Here is a 21,810-nt window from a genome sequence, read left to right as displayed (position 1 = left end):
CTCCGGAACTCCAGGTCTTCCCCTGGGCCACATGCCTGGACAAGACAGCGAGGTGGAAATAGCAGCACAATAGGTCTGGCTTCAGGAAGTCTCAGGGAAGTTTCCTTACTAAACCAGTCCATTGTGAAACTGCATTGGGGCGCTTATTGACAGATATTTGGATATCATTGTGTTTAATCTGTTTGTCATAATCTGAAAGCCCAGGAGCTCGTTTCATTCCTTTGCTCCCTCACTCCCACCTCCTATTACCCCACATTTAACCATTTTTCTGTACTAATTATTTTTGTTTTGGCCAAGATGGATTACATATCTTTCACAGTAATTTTTTGGGTGGAGTCTGAAGTTTCAGCAGGCAACACGTGGATGGCATGGCTCCATGCTGTAGGCTTTTTTGCCAAGCTAAGGGGAAGATGCAGCCTTGGCTGCCCCCACAGCCTTCTCTCTCCTTCCTCCCGATCCCCAGGGTTATTCCTGGACATCTGTGCAGAGTCCCAGCAAGTGGGTTCCTGCGAGGAGCAATTTAAAGGAGACCCCAGGCTTCCTCGTTCCTGCAAGGGGCTGGGAGGGGACTGGTGAACTTCCAACTTCCTGCAATTAGGAAGCAAACACCTCTCTGGTAGTCAGAAGCTTCAGCAGGCAACACGGGGAGGACATGGCTCCATGTGCTCTTCGCTTGTTCAAATCACAGACCAAAGTGGTGTCTCGGAAACAACACCCTCACTCTTGACTATTTCTAAAACATAAAAGGGACACGTGTATCTCCTTGTATATCTCAGATGAATTTCCTTAACATCTATAACTCTTTTCGAACATCCTCATATAGTGACAATTTTGCCCACTGGTTTTGTTATTTGATTGTTTGATTTTCCTCCTTTGAAATCTGTTTTATAAGCAATACTGGTAGAAGAGGACCTCTGTATAGATTTCATGTTTGAACCAAGTTACGGGGAATGTTGGACTTTAGTCGTTGGCACCCAGATGCACCAACGATATCTTGTGGCATTGCTTCTCTTTTGCATAGGCACATTAAAATGAGAAAAAAATACATATACAAACAAGTTCTTATCTAATAGAGATGGGAACACAAATTTGGTAATTCAATTAGGCCTTATACCCTGAACATTGGCATAATGATTTGGCTTAGGCCTCAGAAGAATGGACATCGCCCACACACACCTGAACAATGAATACCATCTATGGAAATGACCACAATTGTCTATAATATTACCTACCAGGATCCAACTCTCTACCAGGGAAGACCTACCACTGCTTTGGCATTCACTTACTTCTCAACACCCAGACGACTCACAACAGCCTGCTTGCAGGGCAGATAGCTCCGCATTTAATGGTATGCTGAAACTAGAGGATGCTCCACATCAGCCTGACATCGATGAAAGAAATACGGGGCCGGAGAGATAGCATGGAGGTAAGGCGTTTGCCTTTCATGCAGGAGGTCATCGGTTCGAATCCCGGCGTCCCATATGGTCCCCCGTGCCTGCCAGGAGCAATTTCTGAGCCTGGAGCCAGGAATAACCCCTGAGCACTGCTGGGTGTGACCCAAAAACCACAAAAAAAAACCACACACACAAAAGAAATACACAGAATCCAGAATCTTTAAATATAAGAACCTGATACCAACAATAGCTAAAGTGCAAAAAAGTTTCACCAGGACCACAGAGAATGAGTCAGGTTGGACAGACTGGTATGCCTGTAGTCCCAGAGTCGGTCTTATGCCAATAAACTTCTGAGGTGAGGCCTTTTTGTAATCAAGCCAAAGATTTTTTTCCGTTTTCCTCATATTTTTCTGAGCCTATGCAAACAACGGCAATTGCCACTATCACACCTTTACTATATTTTTTTACTCTTATCCTTTAAGAAAAAAAAAATACAATTTACTGAACTTAAAAACAAATAACTGTAGTAGAATGCCTGTCTCAAATACAAGCAGGGATAGGAAGTGGGGAGGGGGGAATGTTACACTGGTGAAGGAGGGTGTTCTGTTTATGACTGTAACCCAACTATGATTGTTACTTAAATAAAAATATTAAAAAATGACTAATTTTTTATCTATTTTCTGATAATACCATTTTGTTGCAATAAGCAGTGTGAAACAAAATGTTCTCTAATAAACAAAATTTGTTAAAGGGAATATACTTGCTACTAATATTTAATAAGATTTCTTAATAATTACAGCATTCAGAGCTTAAAACAACCTTTTTGGTTTTCATCTAATATTGCCAGAATTTACAAAAAAGAAATTGCCTTGGAATGGTGAACTCAGAACCTTTGGAGTGTTATAAAAGGCAAAACAATAATAATTCTAGTTATAATTAAATTCTATATAACACTTTAAAATAGTTTCAATGAATCCTTGTCCATAATTTTTCAAGTAGCATTTACTTAAAATGTTCAATTTGGATCAGAACTCATTTTACTTATTTTAAATTACCAATAAAACAGTGAGGTTTGAAGTTAAAGGTGGAAAATGTTAACTTTGCTGTTTCTGATTTATGCAAATGAGAAAAATCTTATGGTTCATTAATTAAAGTATTTTATTCATAACAGTAAGGTTAACTCAACATTAACCTTCTTAATACTCTTATATTTAAAGTATTTTCAACTATTAGGGGGAAATTCATAAAATATTGGTTTCAGTTTTCTGCTTTAACTTTATAAAATGTTTTATTCATCTATAAATACTGAAATATGTCTAAATATTTGTTTTGTCCAAAAAATGTGCTAATTCCTAAAGTTTTTAAGTATTTCTTATTATCTCCTATGTATATTTTCTAGTAAGAAACCCAACTTGAAAAATGTCACAGCTACATTTATTTGTGATATATTTAAAAACTGATGATTGTGTATATGGTTTATTTATATAAGAAGAAATTTGATTTATTGAATTCTGTTGAATAAAACATTATAAGCCACCACGTGGCTTAAAACTTATGACTTTATTTCTATTAGTAATTATGGTGAAACATTCTTATAGCAGAACCTCCTTTCACAAACACCATCAAATTATGTTAAAATTAAATGCTTTTTTAAAAAAGCACTGTCACTGCTAGGGCAATTTACAGCAGGTAGGACATTTGCCTTTCATGTAGCAGACCTGGGTTTGATCATAGAGACCCCATAGCATTCCTGGAGCCTAGTTAATTTAATTTCCAAGCTAAAGTCAGAAGTGACCCCTGAAAACCTCCAAGATGGCCTAGGCCCCAAACTTAGTCATAACAATATGTAAGTGGAGTTAGAAGTTGACTTCATTAACTATCAAAGTACTGAGACAACACACTAGCTTTCAGAAATAGAATACATAATGAGTTAAGAGAAGTACACATGGTTTTGATTGTTCATATGATAAACATGAATAATACAGAAAAATATTTTGAGGATAGACACAATTTCCACATTAAATGCTTAGATATAGCTCCAAAAAGAATTTTTCTTAAGAGCAAAGAAACATCTCAATTAGAGATTCCTGTATTTCATTGAGAAGCAATGGGGGGCAAGGGTGGAAGAACCTAAGCTGGAAGTTGATGGGATAGTTGGTGTTGATGTGGTCTCAGTAGCAGTGAGCTGGATGAGATTATCTAGTTATTTACAGAGGAGCAAATAGTACAACAAATCTTTCATATGGCTGTGAAAAGTGCATTGGAATATTTGTGATCATGCTGTCAGGAGGATTAGTAGAAGGTAAAAATGACAAGACTGTTTACTAATAAGTAAGAGTAGGATCATCAATAAGATTTATAAAATTCAGGAGAGAAAATAGGCCATCTACTCCTCTCTAATAAGTTATGCAGAGACAAGTGTTCTTTTGTGACAAGATATTTTCCAAAACATTGCTGAGAAATTTCTTAATTATCATTGTTTTCCAAGAGTGTAATAGTTCAAGCAAAATTCATAATTGCCTGTTGCTTTTATGTTAATTTACTTTGCTCAAGTAATCACCTGCTTTTAAAAAGATTTCATTATTCCTGTTTGCTTTTACAAAAGACTACATTAATGGGTGATTTCAATATATGAAAGAAATCCAAAGACAATTTTCACTTTCATGGCAAAGCAAACATGATATTTACTTCTGGTTTTTACATTCAAGAGGCAATAATGAGTGTCAACATATCTGGTAATATTTTATACATCTGTGAGTGTAAGTGTATATTTCTTTACTATCTTTCATTACTTTCTTACTATTATAGTTGTAGATGTTAACTTATGAAATTTTAGATTAGATTTGGGGCCTGGGAATACTGGAAGGTAGCACATACTAGTAATTAATTTGTAGTTTTCACCAAGTCTTAAAGAAATTTGATTGACAATGTTCTTTTTTATATATCTCAGTAAAAATTACAATGTATATAAGCTATGGAAAATAAATCAATAAAGTATTATAATTTCACTATGCCTACTACTTGAAAATAAATTAGTATGTATTATTTATAGTTATAACATATAAACAGTAAAATTACTATTATATATTATGTAGATATAATGTTATCTCTAATAAGATTCTCATTTTGATAAGCTTAGATCAAATATTTTGTCCACCTCACTTTTGAAGACAGAGCATTTTTTTCATGCATTCATTTTTCAGGGCCATCATGATCTGCAATGCCTTAGTTATTAATTCCCAGATTTGAGACACCAGACAGATGCCTATAAATATGATTTTTCTGAGTACTGCAAACATTTAATATGTGGTAGTGTTTTCTGGAAATTTCTTTAATTGGTCTAGAAATTTATCCACACTTATTTATGTCAGTGATTGTGTCACTGAATTAGAAATTATATATATTTATGTATTTATATTTGTATATAAATGAATCAGACAATTGCCTAGAATAAAGACAAGAAAAAAAACTTTAGAATAAATTATCATCAGTACAGTTTGAGCAGTGTTCATGCTACATTTCTCAATCCAAGTAGTTATTAAACAATCATTTCTTCTTAATAGCCTAACAAATGCAGGCTGAAATTATTTTAAAATTTTTCTCTTATGACTTTTTTTTTTTTTTTTTGGTTTTTGGGTCACACCCGGTGGTGCTCAGGGGTTACTCCTGGCTGTCTGCTCAGAAATAGCTCCTGGCAGGCACGGGGGACCATATGGGACACCGGGATTCGAACCAACCACCTTTGGTCCTGGATCGGCTGCTTGCAAGGCAAACGCCGCTGTGCTATCTCTCCGGGTCCCTCTTATGACTTTTTAAGTGATCTTCATATTTATAACTTTTATTTAAAAATGGTTAAGTAAATTCTACAACATACTATTTTCACAGCTTCAATTTTCTAAAATATAAAAAAAGCCCAAAACTTATTCCTCAAGAATACTATAATTTGAATATTTGTAATTACTTTATTACTTTATTGCGTTTCACTGAAATAATATTTATAACATAACAATTAGTGCCTATATTATTTACTAAAACTTAAAATCATCTTGTAATTAAATTTTTAAATGTCAATCATTTTAAGTAAAGTTGCAGTTTATATACATCATAGTACGTAAGTTCAAGTGCTTTGTAGTAAAAAAAAAACTATCTTGAGGATGGAGCAATAACACAACAAATAGGGAATTTGCCTTGCATGGAGCCAACCTGGGTTTGATCCCCAACATCTCATATGGTCCCCCAAGCCAGGAGTGATTTCTGAGAGCATAGCCAGGAGTAACCCGTGAGCATCACCGGGTGTGCCCCCCCCCCAAAAAAAAAAAAAGAAAAAGAAAATGTGAGAATCGTGCTTCTCATGCTTTAGAATTTTCTTGATTTTTTTTTAAATTTTTTTGTTTATTGGGGGCCATATTAGATGATGCTCAGGGTACTCTTGGCTATGAAATCATTCTTGGCTTGGGGACTATATGGGGCATCAGGGATTGAACCCAGTTCCTCCTCGGTCAGCCTCGAGCAAGGCAAACACCATACCGCTGTGCTACTGCTCAGGCCCCTTGAATTAATTTTTTGTATCTTTTTGTATTGTCTATCTTCCTGTACAGTAGTAAACAGTAAATAAGTGAGCATGACTGTTTTGATCCCTATTTTAATTGTAAATATTTAATCTAATTTTAATAGCAGTTTTTATGAGGAAGATCTTTATCCACAAGGAAATTTTCATTATATCCCTACTATTTTTGTAATTGCTTAAATACTATAATAATATTAATTACTATAATAATAATTATCTATAATTTTTTTTACTAATTTTGTGGTTTGAATAATGGTGATGTGTTTTGTTTTCTGGATGAAGGAAAAACATTGACATATTAAGAGTTAAGCAGACATTCTACCATTCAATTGATTTCTTCTGTCCAATTGATTGTGGCTTAGCAGTCCATCAAAACTTGGGGACAGGTGGCAAAGTGGTAGGGCATTTGCCTTGCACACAGCTGATCTAGGACAGACCAAGGTTTGATCCCCCAAACCAGGAGCGATTTCTGAACACAGCCAGGAGTATCCTCTGAGCATCACCGTGTATGGCCCAGAAAAAATAAAGAAACAAACAAAAATAACCAACCTAAGGTCAGTAGAAGCAGATTATGCTCAGGAAGGTGCTGACATTCTCCCTGAATTCCTACAGCAGTTGCTCATGACCAGCTTATAAAAAAGAATTAGCAAGTATTTCTTATTTTTTAATAATTTTTCTGAATTTTCTTATATTTTAAATTCAGTAGAGTATAGATTAAAATATTTTAAAAAAACATCAGTTACATGATCTGGTATGAAGATTTAAAATGCTATCTATTAAATTTAAAAATGCTTCACTCCTTGTTGTGCTTTTTACCTGGTTTTAAAAGCAGTCAAGTAAATTATCCTTTACATCTTAATGGATAACCCAGACAGCTAGATCTCTACAATTTCACTAAAATTAAAGTATACAGAAATTTTGTTGAAATAACTTCTCAAACTTTGACATTCAAATACCTTTTAAGTCTAAAGCAGTTATTTCTCAATCACTAAATAATATCCTAATCTATGATTATAAGGCACCCATGTATTATTGTGTACACCCCCAACTCTATTTTAAGAGAGTTGATCAGCTACAGAGTATATTATGGAAGGTAGAGTTGGGGTCTGCTTTGTAGCAACAACAGACTTTGGCTAAGCGTAGCAACTCAGTCACTAAGAAGCCTAGATATGAATCCAGTTCTGTCACTTACTAGATCGTGATCTTGGTTGTTTTAGTTACATTGTCTGAAATTCAGAACCCTAGGTATAAAACATTAATCAGTAGGTAAAATTAATATTATATATCTTAATATTTATTTATTATTTTTATATATTATTTATTATTATATATAATTTTATATTATAAAAATATACTGGAATAACTAAGAGTACTGTTAAGTTTTGCTATTTATAATGCTACTTGGATCGTATATGTGTGTTTAAGTATGTTGAGAAATTGCAGGCAAGCAGTGAGAGCAGTTAAGCGGTGAAGGATATGATAGAATTTGAAATAGCCAGAGGCTAGATTTTGTAGGACTTAGTGGTTCTTGGTGAGTAGTAATAGAACAATTGAGAATGAAGCATGAAATGTTGTGACTTGAATTTCATTTCCTTCATGCTTCAAATTTATTAAAGTTTTAAGTTAGTATCTTGATTTAAACAAAGTAAAAGTACATTTTAGAATTTTTGCAGCTTGTATGGGATACAAAACTGTAACCTCACTGATTTAAAGTCCAGCTGCATTACCTAATTTCCTCTGAAGGCAGAAAGGGCCTGAGGCCAGCAATGTAATATTTTAAAGAAATGATTCAAGTTCAAGTTTCTTAATGGTCTACCCACTAGCAAAATTCTTGTAAATTTTCACATTATAATCTTTTGCGCCCACAAGTAGTGGTCAATATATTATTTTAGTCATTTATCTTTAGTGCTGGAGACAAACTTTTAATTATGTAATTTGTTTTTCTCTCTAATCCCCCTTTACATGATTCTGGCTAGAGTTTTTGATTTTCCATTGAAGTGACACCTGGAAGTCTCTGTAATATTTACACCTATTGCCAAGTTAAATAAAAAAAATAGGTTTCTTCTGAAGGTAGAAATAGAATCACACTCCAAAATGGTTTACAATCACACAAAAAATTAATAAATGTGTAGCTTTTCAAATGGGGTGTGGTGTTGCTATGGAGAGCCCATTATAATCACCTACATGACAATTATTGCTATTTAGTACAATTATTAGTATCATCAGTGAACAGTGATCATGGTTAACATTTTAATACATATTATTAATAAGAAAATGAAACAACGTTGTTGCCTTGACAATGTTGTGACTTTGCCTTCCATGTTCATGGCTCTCTAAGATTGAAACTGAAAATACGGAGATAAGCAACTAACCAAAAGATCTCTAGTATTAAGAAGAGTGTGGATCCATTTTATTTTATAAAGTATTTATTGGTATCCTGTAAATAGAAAACTTAAATTAAGGGTAAATGCACAATAGGTAGATCTCATATGAGATAACGGGTCAACTCTGGGATCGTATGATTCTTATGTAAAGGATAATTATGATATAAGTAATATATCATAGCAATTTGCATTCTGTTTTACATAATTCAGAGTTCTCATCCAGTACTGGACTCTGTTTCAGTAATTCAATAACAAGGACAGGGAATATTTGTTGTAAAGTCACAGATGTAAAGTCATGTACAGGACAGTATGTTAAAAATCTACATAGTAACTACATTTTGAACTGTCCTAATAATGAGAATGTATGAGGGAAATGGAAAGCCTGTCTAGAGTACAGGCGGGGGTCGGGTGGGGAGGAGGAAGATTTGGGACATTGGTGATGGGAACGTTGCACTGGTGATGGGTGGCGTTCTTTACATGACTGAAACCCAAACACAATCATGTATGTAATCAAGGTGTTTAAATAAAATATATTAAAAAATCTACATAGTACAGCAATATAAGGAAACAATTGTTTTTCTGTAAAATTATCTAATTCTGTCTAGTGTTAAGAAGTCTCCCTATTTCAGAATATTTTTGTATGAAAATTAAACTTCTTATTTCCCCCATTGAAAATTAAACTTCTTATTTCCCCCATTGTATTGTTATATGTAGAATGAAAAAGAAAATAATGTTAAAATATCATAAGTATAAAGTAAAACAAACTTAATGACACCCTACATTGTTAAAAGATTATTATGTTGACCAATTTCTTTTAAAATATTAACTTTGGATATGACCTTTTCAAGATGTGAACTTTTCTGGGTGAAGTTTAGAATTGAAAAGTCTGAAGACTTTATCTAAATATTGATAGAAAACAACTTAGGAGCATTTATAACCCAAATAATTTTAAGATTCATTGATAAAGAATGAAAAACAATTTATTGGTCCACTTAAAATTTCATGGAAAGCACCAACACACCACCTTAAATACAATTACTAATTTAAATAAAATTTAGTGGGGGCATTTATTCTCACTGTATTCTCTAATCTTGTTCTAGGCCACCTATTCACTATCACTTAATATTTTTGAGTTAATTTTATTGAACAATTCATTATAAAAAATCTGTCAAAGGTAAGTGTAGAGAAAGTACATTGCACATAGAAAATAGAGATATTGCAATTGCAAATGGAAATGTGCTTATCAGGTAATACAATTTGTAGCTCAAATAATGCTTCTAATAGCCCCAGATAGTGCCAGAGATTTTTCTGAGAAAAAAAAAAAAAACCAAAACTGTCCTAATATATTTTATTTTAATTAAATAATCTTGGCCTAGATATTTATAAATTTGTTTTTTTTTATGAATGAAAACAAAAGACATATTTTGGTAGATTTTCACTCAGTAATAATATATACACAATTGATCTTTTTTTTTTTTTTTTTTTTTTTAGTTTTTGGGCCACACCCAGTGACACTCAGGGGTTACTCCTGGCTATATGCTCAGAAATTGCTCCTGCTCAGGGGACCATATGGACACCTGGGATTGAACCAGGTCCTTCCTGGGTCAGCAGTGTGCAATGTAAATGCTCTACCACTATGCTATCACTTTGGCTCCACCAATGGATCTATGTTTAAAAATTAAAACAAAATTTTTTCTCACCTAATGTTTTTCGAACAGCACTATTTCAAACAACACTAATTCTTAGTAATTTTTTGAACTTCAATAATTAACTTTTAAGAATTTTTAATGTAATAGAATATTATTTTAAAGTTATTAATACCATTGTGCATTAGGTAATTTAAATTAATTTAGTATAACTTTCTCATGAAAACTTTTTTTGACTGAGATATATTTATACAACCTTCTCATTCTGTGGTGCTATACAGAGAATAAGCTATTTCTTCATAGCAGTTATACATTTATTTATGTGCTTCTACATTTCTCTGTATGTTACAAGCTCCATGAAAGCAAGAATTGGTCTTTGGAAGAAAAGAAAAATGTTAAAACAGTTAAGGACAAGCATTCAAAAAACTCATTCAACACTCACTTATACCTATATGATCTTGAAAAATCAATGAAAAACTATCTACCAAAATATTCTCTTTGTGATATAAGTAGAATTTGATAACAGACTAAAGTCTTACTTATTTTTTCAGAAAAAATAGTTTACTTATAAATAGTTTAAGCAGAGGATTTTTATTGTGATATTTACTATGTTCTCAGTATTAATAATTACAATGTTTTTACTAGCTCTTCAATAAATTCTGGAAAGACAGACAAACTTAAAATCTCAAAAATATTTATTTATAGAATGACTAAATGCCCAAATCTGAAATGGGGAAAAGACAACAAATATTATAATGATAAGTGATTTTAAAATAATCTTAAACTCAACTTTGTTCTTAAATATATGTAGAAATGTGTAAAAATTCAAACATAAATTACACAGACTAAGGGATGGGAGTTGGATTATTCTTGGTGGTCAATCATCAAAGCCTTTGTACCTGTGTATTTCATGATTATTCAAATAAAATATTAAATAAAGAATAGTTTTCCCACATGAAGTCAAGGGCTTAGAAATTTCATCGTACTCTACATATGTTGACATTAATTCTCTCCAGCAGCTCTTGAGTTAGGCACATAATAAACTAGTATAAAGAGAAAATTATCTGATTAAATCCAAAGACTTAGGTTGCAAGTTGTCTGAATTAATTATTAAAAATAGTTTAGTATGAGGGGCCGGAGAGATAGCACAGCAGCATTGCCTTGCAAGCAGCCGATCCAGTACCTAAGGTGGTTAGTCCGAATCCCGGCGTCTCATATGGTCTCCCGTGCCTGCCAGGAGCTATTTCTGAGCAGAGAGCCAGGAGTAATACCTTGAGCGCAGCTGGGTGTGGCCCAAAAACCAAAAACCAAAAACCACACACACACACACACACACACACACACACACACACACACACACACACACACACACACACACAAAAGAGGGGTGCGGAGAGATAGCATGGATGTAAGGCATTTGCCTTTTATGCAAAAAGACAATGGTTCGAATCCAGGCATCTCATATGGTCCCCGAGCCTGCCAAGAACGATTTCTGAGCATAGAGCCAGGATTAACTCCTGCGGCTGCCAGGTGTGACCCAAAACCCAACCCCCCAAAAAAAAAATTTAATATGGTGGTGGAGGGACATTTAGAATTTGGTAATGAATATGGTATATTACATTATATTCCTAAAACAAATGTTTACACTATTACAATCATTGTATTTCCAAAAGCAACAACAACACAACAACAAAACAGATGGAAATAAAGAGAATGAAAAAGACAAGAAATGAAATGTTGGCAGTCACCATGTTAACACTGGGTCAGCTCCATAGACTCACCCTTTTTCAAAAGAGATGTAAAAAAGTCATGAAAAACATGGGTACACAGGCCACACAGCCAAAAGCTGGCAATCATAGAGGGAGAGGGTGGGCCAATATTGGGGGGATTGGAGAGGGAGGGGTCCCATGCCTTAGCCACACCTGCTGTATCCATCACCCATTATCACCAATTTGTCTGTGACTGTGCCTCACCACTTATCTGTGATTCTCTGCAGATTCACCAATCTGATCAAACTTCTGTTAATGCCAGTATTTGGTGTGATATCACCAGCATTTTATTGAAACGAGTGTGGGTGCCATCCCCCACAATCATCTTCTTTAGGAGGTCTGGAAGCTGAGAACACACCCTACACTACAAAATCTACAGTATCAGTAATAGTACTTTGAAATGCTGGACAACTTCATTTTTTAATGCTGTCATCCCTAAAGAAATACAATTCAGATGCCAACACGTAACTAAGGTCATTTAATATTTAAAAACAAATAAAATAACAAAAAAGCAACAGAGCTTACTTAACCTACATTGTCTTAATGACTTCATTTAAGAAACAATAATTTTCATGCATTTGATTGTCATTGTACTTTTTATTCTTTTTTAAAAAATATTCTTTCTGGGGCCGGAGAGGTGGTGCAAGTGGTAGGCATTTACCTTACACACACTGACCTAGGATGGACCGCGGTTCGATCCCCTGGCATCCCATATTTTCCCATAAGCCAGGAGCTATTTCTGAGTACATAGCCAGGAATAACCACTGAGTGTTACCAGGTGTGGCCCAAAAACAAAAACAAAAAATTCTTTTTTTCTTTCTTTTTTCCTTCTATTTATTTTAATAGCTTTGTTCTCACTTATGTATATATTATATATTATACATATCATTATGTATATTATTATATATTATGCATTGTGTATATAATATGGTTAATTATGTGATGCATTTTCTTTAAATAAAAATAAAAAAGAAATGAATTGTTGTTATGCAAGTTCACATGAAGTGAAACCTAGATTACATTTAAAAATACAGGTATGTCATCAAATTATATTAGTAATACTGACCTTTATTCAAAAATTTATTCATAATATCAATCTAATCTGATAAAATCCAAAGCATAGGTCCACATATAAAACTTTTAAATTAATGGACAGCAAATAAAAGCCTAATAACAATTCAAAGCATAACATTCAATTTCTATTCTTCAAAGATCACATTTCACAATTCCTTATTATTATATCAAAATAATAATTTTGTGGTTTTGTTACTTCTACACGCATTGTTTCAGAGTTTGAATGTCGTTTGAAATATTTAAATACTTCATAACATATCTAGTTTTTTAATCTGATAGTCATTTATGAAGAAACAAACAAAAATATCTTCCCTCATAGGAATCCATTTAAAAACACTAAATACAACACCTAGAGGCATTAGCAAAGTCATTGAAATATATGCCAATCATATCATCTGAAAAATATGATTAGAACTTTATTGATAGAAATAAGAATCTTTATTAATATTGATATTTCTGTTTAGTTGATTTAGTTAACATTTTAATTTGGCAACAATTCTATTGTTCAAAATGTAGCCATTTTCAGTACCTTTTATTTTTCACTATTAGACCCATAATTAATGAATTTGAATACCAACTATGAAAATACTTAAAAATGTACACATATTACTCAAAAATTATGTTCCCTATTTTATCTAGGTTTAAACAACTAATTCTATACTCCAAAATATTAAATATCTGCTGCATCAGTATTAAGCATGTTACTTGAGTTATAAAAATAATAAATTTTATCATAGCAAAGTTCAAAGAGATTTTAGATACAGAATCCCTATTTTCATCATAAAACAGCAAACATCTGCCTTAATTGACTATTTAATGAAATAGAATTGTGCTCAAATAATGTTGCAATATATAAGTATATGAAAATTAAAGGAAATGTAATTACATATGTAATAAATAAATTCATATTTCAGAAATTAAACATCACATAGTTTTCATCATATGAGTTATGAAATTGTTAACTTTTCTTAATTGATGGCATTGTGAACTATAGTCAGCACTCAGGCAGTTGTACAATTTTAATAGCTAATGTGTATAGGTTGAGATGCAAATTGTCTGAAGTTTCTATTTTAGAGTAAATATGAACATTGATCATAACTACAACAAATGAAATTATTTTTGATTAGTTTAGGTTAGGCCTACGTAAAATAGGGAAGCCATTAGAAAATTCATTTGTTTCTTGATAGAAAAACATATTTTAAAATGTATAAGATGTTTTCATGTCATATACTTACAGGTATAGTTCAATAACATCGAAGATTGGTTATCTACTACTGCATTAAAGTTAATATTTTCCTCTGCATTTGTATAGTTTATTTATTAAATGACCTTTTTAGACACATCCATTTATATAGTTGCAATTAAAAGAAAAAATAAGAAACAGTATGTATATTATGGACAAAAGCTATTTGATATACGCAAAAAATTTTAAACATCTTTGATGCTATGTTAGAGTAATTGAAAGTTTGAGAGAAAAAATGTTTATGTCATAAAATAGGACACTAGCCATCATCTAATGAACATAAAAGAAACTCCTACAGCATTTACGAAAATATGTATAAGTATCTGCTACATGATACTATTTATTTTGTAAAAAATGTACTAATCAGGATGAATTTATATATGTATATTTAAAAATACATATTGCCACACTTGATCATGCAAATAAAGAGAACTAGAATTATTTTGTCATAATATTATGTGAGTGAATTTAAATGATGAACTGAGTTTTAAGTGTTATGCTGAAACTTTATTTTAATTTTCTTTACCAAATTTAATTTTATGTATTATTTTGTAGCATTTTCAGAAAAAACTTCGCTGATTCTCCACTAGTTTCACTGCTCCTTTGATAAAATACTATATGAAATGACAACATGTAAGCAAAAGGAGTAGACAGAAGGTATGTTGGGATATGGATGGGAATGGATAAGTGAAATAATATTTAGGCTAAATTATTTTTTTAAATAATCTACTTTATTTTTAGTAAACTGAGATAATCCCAATTATGGGACCATTGGGGAAAAGACAAGCAATGAGGTTTGAGAATATAGTTATATACCTCTGAGAAAATTAACTTATTTTTAGATGTTGATAAAAACCACAGAAATTTAAGACCTTAATCTTCTCCTTTTAATATTATCATGTAGCATATGAAAAAGTTTCCATAAAATGATTCTTGGAATTGTATATAAAAGTGTTTCCTTAGGATTGTTCTGTGACTATTGCCCCACCTAGCCCTTCCAGGTGGGGCGCTGTGGAGTTGGGAATAAATAGCTTGAGGGACAGGAGAGGGGGGTCCTTCTGTGAAAGCTGCTGGCTGCAGAAGGATTCTCTGGCTCTCCTTGCCCGATCTTTTAAACCCTATCTTTCTTGTCTGTGTGAATTATTATTTGCTGCGGATAAATATTACCAAGGTCTTCCCCCGAAAGGGGACAATGGGATGGGAAGTAATTTCTCATTCTGGGGACTGTTCTTGGATTCACAAATACCCAGCAAAGTTAATAGCGAAAATACATTGCAAATGGCGCCCGAACAGGGACTTGAACCCTGGACCCTCTTTGCCCTTTCGGCCCTGCTGAGCTGGCTGGCTTTGGGTTTCTGTGTTCTGGTCTTGAACCAGCATGGAGCCCAAAGGGAAGATGGCTGAAAGGAGTTTAAGATGCAGGGCCAAGAATAACTAGTGCTTGAAAGGTTATGAGTAGGCCACACACGTGGTGGCTAGGGCCTGAATAAAAATGATGCTTCCTGAGGCCTGCCTGTGAGTGAGTCTGTTTTCGCCTTTCACCTGGGCCTGGGACTCGCCAGCTGGATGGGGGTTGCAGAGCCACGTGGCCTGAAATGGCATCCATCTCCATCCAGCCCCATCCTTAATTATTTCATGCTACACTATCACATACAATTGGAAATGCAGTGGTCATATGCAGAATTATTTTTCCTCAGATGACCTGTAATCTCAAATGACATGTTTTCTAAGTAACACTGAATTATTGTTACCTGAATATATTACAATATGCTATTTTATTGATTTTAATTGAAATCAGTATTAAATAAATGTTAGTATTGATCTATCTTTTTCTCCCCCAAACGTTATTTTTAGTACTTAATTGTGATGATTGGTATGCCCATATATATATTTTTCGTTTTGTTTTTGTTTTTGGTTCACACCCGGCGTTGCTCAGGGGTTACTCCTGGCTGTCTGCTCAGAAATAGCTCCTGGAAGGCACGGGGGACCATATGGGACACCGGGATTCGAACCAACCACCTTTGGTCCTGGATCGGATGCTTGCAAGGCAAATGCCGCTGTGCTCTCTCCGGGCCCACATCCCATAATTTAAGTTCAGGTACCATTTCCATATTTCATATATTACTTTTTTTTTTCCTTTTAGGGCAAACTGGCTATGCTCAGGTTTGACTCCTGAGTCTTGCTCAGGAATCACTCCTGGCAATGCTCAGGGGACCATATATTGTGGTGGAGAATGACCCGAGTCAATGGTGCAATGCATGCACTCTACCCTCTGTACTATCACTCTATCAGGGGTCTCAAACTCTCGGCCCGCGGGCTGTTTGTGGCCCTCCGTACAACATTTTGTGGCCCTGCCCTAGAGGAATTTTTGTTTTGTTTTGTTTTGGTTGTTTGGGTCACACCCCCCAATGTCAAGGCTTACTACTGACTTTGCACTCAAGGATCACCCAGACTTTGCCTCCTGCGGCCCCCAAGTAAATTGAGTTTGAGACCCCTGCAAGTCATATAATAGGTTTTTTTGTTTGTTTTGTTTTGTTTTGTTTTTGGGCCACACCCGTTTGATGCTCAGAGGTTACTCCTGGCTATGAGCTCAGAAATCACTCCTGGCTTGTGGGTACCATATGGGACTCTGGGGGATCGAACCGCGGTCTGTCCTATGCTAGCCCTTGCAAGCCCTTACCTCTAGCACCACCTTCGGGGCCCCAATAGTATTTTTTTAAAATAAAGCATTTTAAATATAGCCTACCCAGAGGCATTGCTTCAATGTATGATCACTTAAAAATATATAACTGATGGTTTTATATTCTGCTTTAATAAAATAGGTCTGGAAAACAGAAGTGAATTTAATAAGTAGAATTATTTAACCCATATTTTAGTCTATAGATTTGTTGATACACCCATCTAAGTTGGATAGTAACTGTCAATTCCTTATGTTTATGATTTGCATTTAGAACATTTAAACAGTGATATTTTTATATGCCTGAATCCTATATGCAAAGATAATCAGCCACTTACTTGTTTTAGGGTAATGGATATTTTCAAAAATACAAATATGTGGTCATTGATTTAAATGGCTGTTTTATTTTTATCAAAACCCCATTTCAAAATGTTTATTACTTGCTTACGTATTGGTATTTACTCATCACACATTTTATCACCTTATTTTATTCTAAAAGTCATATAAATCATTTCAGACAATATTATTCCTACCTTGAAATAATTCATAGAACAGAAGGTATGTGTCTATAATGCCAAGAATTCTAGTCATTTAGTTTCAGGAATTTTGAAGGTTTCTAGATGCTTTATTAGCATCATAATAAACATATTAAATAAAATGTTAAATTACTAAATCCCTGACAGAATTGCATTGACATTATTTAGGCATGGTTAACAATAATTATACATTTAGCAATAAGTACCTCAAACAATAAATGCAGGACAGTACAGATGCCAACTTTGAAGAAAGTTACTCATTAACTTGAATAACTGCAGGCAAAAACCTTTATGATATGCTTGTAATTGGGTTGCTAAAGTTGCTGACTCAACACTTTATCAACTTATTTCTAAAAAAAGAGATCAGAAAAGTACCATATCTCCAAATTAGCCAACAGAATTAAGTATTTAGTTCCTTTGAGTTCAAAATAGACCAATTTATTATACTAGGCAATTCACTGATGACAATGACTTCTTATGACTGTGCATATCCATTTAATTAGGTTATTGCTTAAATATAATAATTGGCCAGTTATTTGGAAAATTTATAGACTACTTTATAAAGTTACATAAAATTGTGAAAAAGTTGCATGCTTTAAAAACTTAGTATTTCCATCGAGCCTGTGGTCTAGAAAGAGTATGAAGACAATAGCAAATGGATGTTTTAAGTTTAGTATCTTGGATTTTATAGTATTTTCTCTTCTCTGATTGTCCTCTCTTCAAAACTGACCAATCGTTTTTCCTGCTCTTTTTCTTCATCACAGTCAGTACATGGTTCTATTTCAAATTTCTGTGAAATAATACATAAATCACAATTAGGAGAGTCAAAATAAATATGAACACACATACACATCTATTGGCATGCCTATTATTGTGAAAATTAAAATCCAAACAGTAATGAAATATATATAGGCTTGTAGATTTATGTTTATAAATATAAATTAAAAAACAATAAATTAAATAAATTAAACATTAATAAATTAATTAAAATCCAGATATAGAATTCTTGTGGTTTATTAATTGTATGTAAAATATGTTTTCCTATAATTATTAAGATATTTTAAAATATTCTCTAAGAAAGCAAACAATTTAATATTTATCATTATATCCCAAAAGTCAAAAAATAAATAAAATAAATAAAAATTAATAAATAAATTAAAAAATCCAGATAAGAATTCTTGTGGTTTATAAATTGTATGTAAAATATGTTTTCCTATAATAATTAAGATATTTTAAAATATTCTCTAGAAAACTTACAAAACAATTAAATATTGATCATTTTATCCCAAAAGTAAAAAAATGCCTTAAACACTAAGAATTGCTATAATTTAATATTTTGTCTAATTAAAAAGTACATATGGAAGTTGGTGACTAAACTAAAAATTTTCTGTTATTTTTATTTTGAATAAAAAAGTACTTCTTTCTATAGTCTCTTTACCCACCAACATATGTTTAGTAGCAAAGGAATATGCACTTTTATGTTGCTTCCTTTATTAGTGTTTGTAGTAATTATTTAGAACTTTTTTTTTTCTTTTTTAGTTTTTTGGGCCACTCTCGTTTGATGCTCAGGGATCACTCTTGGCTAAGTGCTCAGAAATTACCCCTGGCTTGGGGGGACCATATGGGATGCCGGGAGATCCAACCTAGGTCCTTCCTTGGCTAGCGCTTGCAAGGGAGACACCTTACCTCTAGCGCCACCTCACCGGCCCCTCATTTAGAACTCTTACGCTTACTCTTATTTCTCCTGACTTCAGATATTACCACCAAAAGTTTGGTGGCATACGCAGCATGCTAAACATGCTAAATGTATTAGGTCACAAGGAAAATTATGTAGTTTATGTTAGCAAACCAATATCAGCTTGAACAAGGGAAACCTCAATGAATACAATTGATTCCAAATGTGCTTTCTGATAAAACAATCAACAGTTACAAAAGCAAATATACCTGCATAGTAATGTTGTTTTGCAGAGAATCATTCCTTAGTATAGAATCTTTATTCGCTAAGCAGTTCCTGCCCTCCTGTAAAAACAGTGATTGCAAATAGGTCAATAAATTGAAATTAAACAAACATTTCAACACTTCAATGCAAGAAAAAAGAAGAATTCCAAGTTCAGATCAAACTTTTATAGTCAAATTGGAGATTTAGTTTACTATAGAACATCAGCTTCTATAATAAATTTCAATAATAATAATATACAATGCTTTCTTTTAAAAATAAAAAGAAAGGAATTTTAACCAGTACTTATACACATTTTAAAGTCTAAATATACTAATAATCAATGTAGTGCTTGAAGCGATTTAAACATATGATCATCAGACTGTTATATCATAAATATATCAAAATGATACTATTCTGTATGCTACTAACCAGCAATTCTCAGGTTACTTACCATCCTTAATATATTATTTGCAATATTTGAATACAATAAGCATCATTATCATTTTAACCAAGCTTACAGTACAGTTTTTACATTCCCCTTTTCCTGCTATCTCCTTTTCTTTCTTTATAGATTCAAGTCTTCCTTTTTATTGGTCTAGCACCTTTTCTTACTGCCTTTCATTCTCACCTCATCTTTTCATTTTATTGTTTTATTGCTACTTTAGATAAAATTTATTAGCAATTTTAAAAAAGCACTTTCTTCAAAAATAGGTGTTTTATTGCTTTTCTCTACTTTCCTACATTTTTGACACAACACAGAGGCTAACTATGAAATTGAGAAAATTGATTTGTTTGTGCTTAATACAGACTATACTAAAGAAGAGTTAGTCAATCAATTCAAATTTATATTCATGTTATTTATACATGCATCTGTCTGCTCCACTATATAGCTATTAACTGAACAAATGATATTTTCCTTGACTATTTTGTACCATGTGCATCCATCCTAATTCATGAAATCCTCTCTTGTGTCATTTTATTTTATTTTATTCTACTTTTTTGTTTTTGTTTTTGGTCCACATTCTATAACATTCAGGGGTTACTCCTGGCTCTGCGCTCAGAAATCGCTCCTGGCCTGGATGACAATATGGGACGCCAGAGGATCGAACGGTGGTCTGTCCTACATCAGCCACATGCAGGGCAAATACACTGTGGTGCCACTGCTCCAGCCCCATCTTGTGTAATTTTAAAACCAGCTATTTGTTTCCTCCTAACACATCATCATTTTCCCCACTCCATAGGTTCATAGGTTCATAGGTTCATAGGTTCATAGTATCTTGTCTTAAAGTATAAAGCCATAAAAATGTATTAATTATTTTATATATAAGTGCATATCTGACTACTTACTGAGTTCCTAATTCCCAGCTATAACAAATAACACGTGATTCAATATACTGTCTAAAATAATGATAAATCAATAAAACAAGTTAGCAACAGAAATATTTTAATGTTTATAATAAAATAAAAATTATATTTTATATAATTTAATATGTATGTCATGAAAGCATCCAAATGGCATAGGATATATTCTAATCTCAATTTATTCTAAATAAGGATAGACTATAGCATTAACTCAAACTATAATCTTAATATAGGTATTTTGTTAGTAATTTAATTTAGATATGCAGATGTATTTTCTACATTATGAGATAAAATGTTTCTTTTCGTTTCATTCAGATCACAACCAGTAATATTAAGGGCTTACATTTGTTCTGCTCAGGGATCATTCTTGATGGGGCTCAGGGAATTTTATGTGGTGCCTAGGAAAAGCGCAAGACACTTGCATGCAAGGCAGATGCCTTACTTGCTGTATTATTTCTCCATTTTTAATTCCTTATATTTAAATAGTATTGGATCAAATGATATGAGCAATCTAAACTTCTCCTGCAATATTATGTTTTTCATTTTAATTTTATGATAGAAATAAATTTTTATTATTCTTACACTAATTGTTTGAAAACAATTTAATAAAATGGTGTAGTATAAAGCTCAAAGTCATAATGTGGTTGATACAGAAATAAAACTAAAACCCAAAATAATGGAAGTAGTAGTTTATGTAAATTTAAGATAATAAAGCATTTATGTGAATATTAAATGTTTGAATCTTTTATTTTGCTTTGTTTTGTTTGGGCTACACATGATTATTCTCAGGGGCCAAATTTGCCACAGAGCACAGGGGACAATGTGGTGGCAGGTTTGACCCGGAACTCCCAAAGGCAAAGTAAGTCTGTAGTCCATTGAATCATTTTAATTGCACTAAATTATAAAACTCATTATTATATTACCTAATGAAATCTTATCTAAAGCCATTCATCTCAGTGTTAATTAAACAAACTATTTTATAGATTTGGACTTGATAGTTTACATCATTACATGAAATTGTTACTGTAATCTAATACCAATGAGTAGTAACTTAGTCATAGAAAAATGAGTTTCTCTTCCTAGTCAACACGCCCCAATTTCACATGTACAATGACTAACACCGATCAATTTTATATTATGCAAAAGCCAAGATCGCGATCTACAGTTGACTGGCTGATAGGACCATGACTGGGCAATATGTATCCTGGGACCAATAAAA

At 33.0% G+C, this 21,810-nt stretch overlaps 1 protein-coding gene across 1 annotated transcript in view; it reads right to left on the bottom strand.

The window, feature by feature from the left end:
* Positions 1–17,135: 17,135 nt before the first annotated feature.
* Positions 17,136–21,810, bottom strand: part of LUZP2 (leucine zipper protein 2) — a 411,673-nt gene continuing 406,998 nt past the window's right edge. Inside the window, exons 11-12 of the mRNA XM_049781145.1 lie at positions 19,235–19,309; positions 17,136–18,080 (exon numbers count right to left, since the gene is read on the bottom strand). Coding sequence (XP_049637102.1) covers positions 17,976–18,080; positions 19,235–19,309 — 180 coding nt within the window. The 3' untranslated portion in view covers positions 17,136–17,975. The remainder of the gene's footprint in view (positions 18,081–19,234; positions 19,310–21,810) is intronic.

Source organism: Suncus etruscus, chromosome 9, assembly GCF_024139225.1.
Source record: "Suncus etruscus isolate mSunEtr1 chromosome 9, mSunEtr1.pri.cur, whole genome shotgun sequence".
Taxonomy (NCBI): Eukaryota; Metazoa; Chordata; class Mammalia; order Eulipotyphla; family Soricidae; genus Suncus; species Suncus etruscus.
The sequence above is the reverse complement of the archived record's forward strand: the minus strand, read 5'-3'. Positions and strand labels throughout refer to the sequence as shown.